We start from the raw sequence: 3,306 nt of genomic DNA, 5'->3' as shown, positions 1-3,306 counted from the left end.
GCTCTTAATTTCTAAATGTTTTCTTGTCTAGAGTTGTTGATCTGAGGTTGTAGTTATGTTTCAGTCTAATTTTCGTGCATGAGTCTTTCGTTCTGCATTATAATCACCACCTTGCATGTTAGTCAGTAGAGGTAAAACTGCAGTCCACCATCCATCTTAAGTTTGAATATTTTAATTTTATAGATCTGGAGTTTGGAGTCATGGATTTGAGTTTAGTTATGGTGTTTGTGTTCATATGATTTATGTTAATGCTTGGTGAAGAAGAAAACGTCAATATCAACTTTAGTTTGGACCACTTTACTTTTAAGTTACTTGTGCTTTTGTTCCCCACTTTTCAGTTGTACCTTCCAGACCTGTCAGAAAACCAACCAGCCACCAGATATACCTTGTTGTCTAAATTTCCTCTTTTAGTAACTGTCTACTTTTCATATACCTCTGAGGCACCTTGTCCCCTATTTTCACGAACACAACCACATGCCTGTTATTTTCACGCCAACTAGTCAGTAGAGTACCATCTTTATTTCTTGCCTAGGTAAAATCTCAACCCAAGCGTGGTAGCTAACCAAAAACACCCAGGAAACTCACTGCAGTTATCCGAACGTGTCCATCCTTGTGGGATTCGACCTTTACCTCCACTATACTAATCAGTAGAAGTGGGTTGAAGAAACTTGTTTGAAATCAGGTTCCGGTTGACGTGCCAACGACTCAGCTGGGTCAGGAATCTCTTCCTGATCAGTTGGATACACTTCTAATTACATACGTTGACTGAGAGAAAACCTGCACCTTTCAATATCACATACCGCACTGCACGCATTTCTATAGCTCTTCATCTCCACTTTAACTATTTATTACTATCATTTTTTCAAAACGAGTGTAGAAAATGAAAGTGCTCTATTTTTCGTGGACGGGGGGAGTATTAGACAAAAGTAATAAATTCATGGGGTGACTAATAAACATAAATTTCCTAGCCAGATTGTCCATTATTCTAGGTGGGTTAGATAGACCACAAGGAATTTATGATATTAGACAAAAATAATAAATTCATGGGCTGACTAATAAACATAAATTTCCTAGCCTGTTTGTCCATCCTATATATTTTTGTAAGTAATGTTTAGTTATATTATAATTCAAAATTGACAAAGTATTGGATGCAAGTGGTACCTTAATCAGGATTCGAATTGATTATTTATATATGCAACACGTCAATAAGGAGTAATGACAAATTAATCGGACCTAACTTCACATTCCTCCACCTACCCAACTAATTTTCCTAACACTGAATTTAGAATAAAATAAAGTAAATCAGTTAGTAGTATAGTTCTTATAATCTCTACACAAATATAGGGAGTAATTAAATTGAATTTAGTGTTTCCGATGTTAAATGATCGTTTAAAGGACATGAAAAATGAAGTTAGGTATATTAGTTAATTTTCAATTTTCACCTGTCCAAAAACCGTCTGCGACAAGCGGTTGAGAAGAGCCGCTTCCAACTCCTTCCCCAGCTGCAACGCCCCTGACAAGACCATCCTAATCGAGCTCAGGTCGAAGTAATCCACCAATGAAATTATTAGTGACATAGATGTTTCTTATTTTTATTAGTTTGATGGTAGAACACGTTGCGGAATTATTTCACCTACTGACATAGATCAATAAAACAGTCATTTTCATGATAATAAAATAGTCATTTTCAGCCTTAATTCAACGGGCCCTTGCCCATTAAACGAGTCACACAGAAAATTTAACCAATAAATCAAACACTACATTGGGCCATTAAATGCACTATGAATGCCCCTATCTACCAATTCAAACACGCCCTTATTTTATAAAATAATAACCCTCTCAATCCCAACTCCTCTTTGTAGTGAAAAGATATCTCCTTTGACGCAACCAGAAATTGAAGATGTACGGAACAATATCCGATGAGAAGACGGTTGACGTACCGGCAACCGAAGCGTGGAAGCTCTGCAGTACTCTCCAGCTCCCCAAAATGGTGAAGGAAGCCCTCCCCGACCTCATCAGCCGGATCAACGTTGTCCAAGGCGACGGCGGCGCCGGAACCATTCTCGAGCTCATTTTCCATCCAGGTACCATCCACTTTCAATTTCAATTAAATTCCCCTAGATTTATGTAATTATCCGAATTAATTTAATTGATTAATTGAGCATGGATGGTAGAGGGATTGAAGTCGTGCAAGGAGAAATTCATGGTGGTAGATCACGAGAAGCGTGTGAAGGAGGTAGAAGTGGTGGAAGGTGGATTTCTGGATCTAGGGTTCACTCTGTATCGTGTGAGATTCAAAGTGATAGAGGTGGAGGGAAACGAGAAGCAATGTATAATTCGATATGGGATCGAGTACGAGCTCAAAGAGGAAGCTGCAGCGAATGTTGCGCTCATTGCCATTCAACCACTCATCGCCGTCGTGCAACACTCTATTCAGTATTTGCTCCACAACACTGGCAATTGATCTACTATTAGCCGCAACAATGATAATTGATCTACTATTAACTTGGGGCTGTGTGTTTTACTTTCATGCTTACTAATAAATTTCTATCCTCTTACTATATATCTTTGTATTTTATTTTCTCTTTTCCATGTTTTTAATAACAACAATCAATATGAATCTTCATATTTTATCAATTCATAATTATGAAATCTTGAAAAAGCCGCCACAAGAAAATCCTATTCTCTCCGTTAGCTATTAAACATCACACTTTATCCCGCCACGAATTTTAAAAAATATTAATAGAAAGTGAATTGAAAAAATTAATGGAATGTGTGTCACACTGGTTGAGGGACGGTTGCAAATTACAAATTAAGAAGTAAGTACGATTCATGATTTGGGGTCCACAAATGAAAATTTAGCCCGGTTTGTTGCGGGGGAGGGTGAAGGGGTTGGCAGCGGAAGCGTGCATTAATCGATTACATAATAATCCTGATCTATTTAGCAAATTATTAAGACAAATTCTATTCGCGCAATTATCACATGTATCATGCTCATAACTCAAATAAATCATGCTTTAAATTAATTAAAACCTAAAACATGCTTTTCTACGGTTTAGCTATTTTACCTTGATGATTCTCCAAAGAATCGCAGATAGCTAGCGCATTCTCCACGTGAAGATCTTCAGTACTAAACCACGGATCTTCTGTCTGGTTTCCGGACTGTAAACTGATATCAGGGTGGCTGATCTCACCAGTATACTATGACTTAAATAAAGAAGACGAAAAACCTTTCCCACGGAGGAGAAAAATCGTCCCTCACAGTGTAGGAGAGGGGGACGAAAATTTTGATTAGAAAATAAGTAT

General features: G+C 37.6%; 1 protein-coding gene across 1 annotated transcript; it reads left to right on the top strand.

Moving 5' to 3' along the window:
- The first annotated feature begins 1,844 nt into the window (after positions 1–1,844).
- Positions 1,845–2,563, top strand: LOC148923349 (norbelladine synthase-like). Its single transcript, XM_089060603.1, has 2 exons — positions 1,845–2,084; positions 2,175–2,563. Exons 1-2 carry the CDS (start codon positions 1,901–1,903, stop codon positions 2,462–2,464), a joined length of 474 nt encoding a protein of 157 aa, XP_088916729.1. The 5' UTR covers positions 1,845–1,900; the 3' UTR covers positions 2,465–2,563.
- The last annotated feature ends 743 nt before the right edge of the window (positions 2,564–3,306 follow it).

Source organism: Salvia hispanica, chromosome 6 (genome assembly GCF_029641045.1).
Source record: "Salvia hispanica isolate PSC_SH4W2 chromosome 6, Shi_PSC_v1, whole genome shotgun sequence".
In the NCBI taxonomy this organism is placed as follows: domain Eukaryota; kingdom Viridiplantae; phylum Streptophyta; class Magnoliopsida; order Lamiales; family Lamiaceae; genus Salvia; species Salvia hispanica.
The sequence above is the reverse complement of the archived record's forward strand: the minus strand, read 5'-3'. Positions and strand labels throughout refer to the sequence as shown.

Excerpts from the sequence above, each read along its gene's own strand:
- LOC148923349 (XM_089060603.1), top strand. The coding sequence starts at position 1,901 with ATGTACGGAACAATATCCGATGAGAAGACGGTTGACGTACCGGCAACC. Across the intron at positions 2,085-2,174 it reads CGAGCTCATTTTCCATCCAG|AGGGATTGAAGTCGTGCAAG; the intron begins GTACCATCCACT and ends CATGGATGGTAG.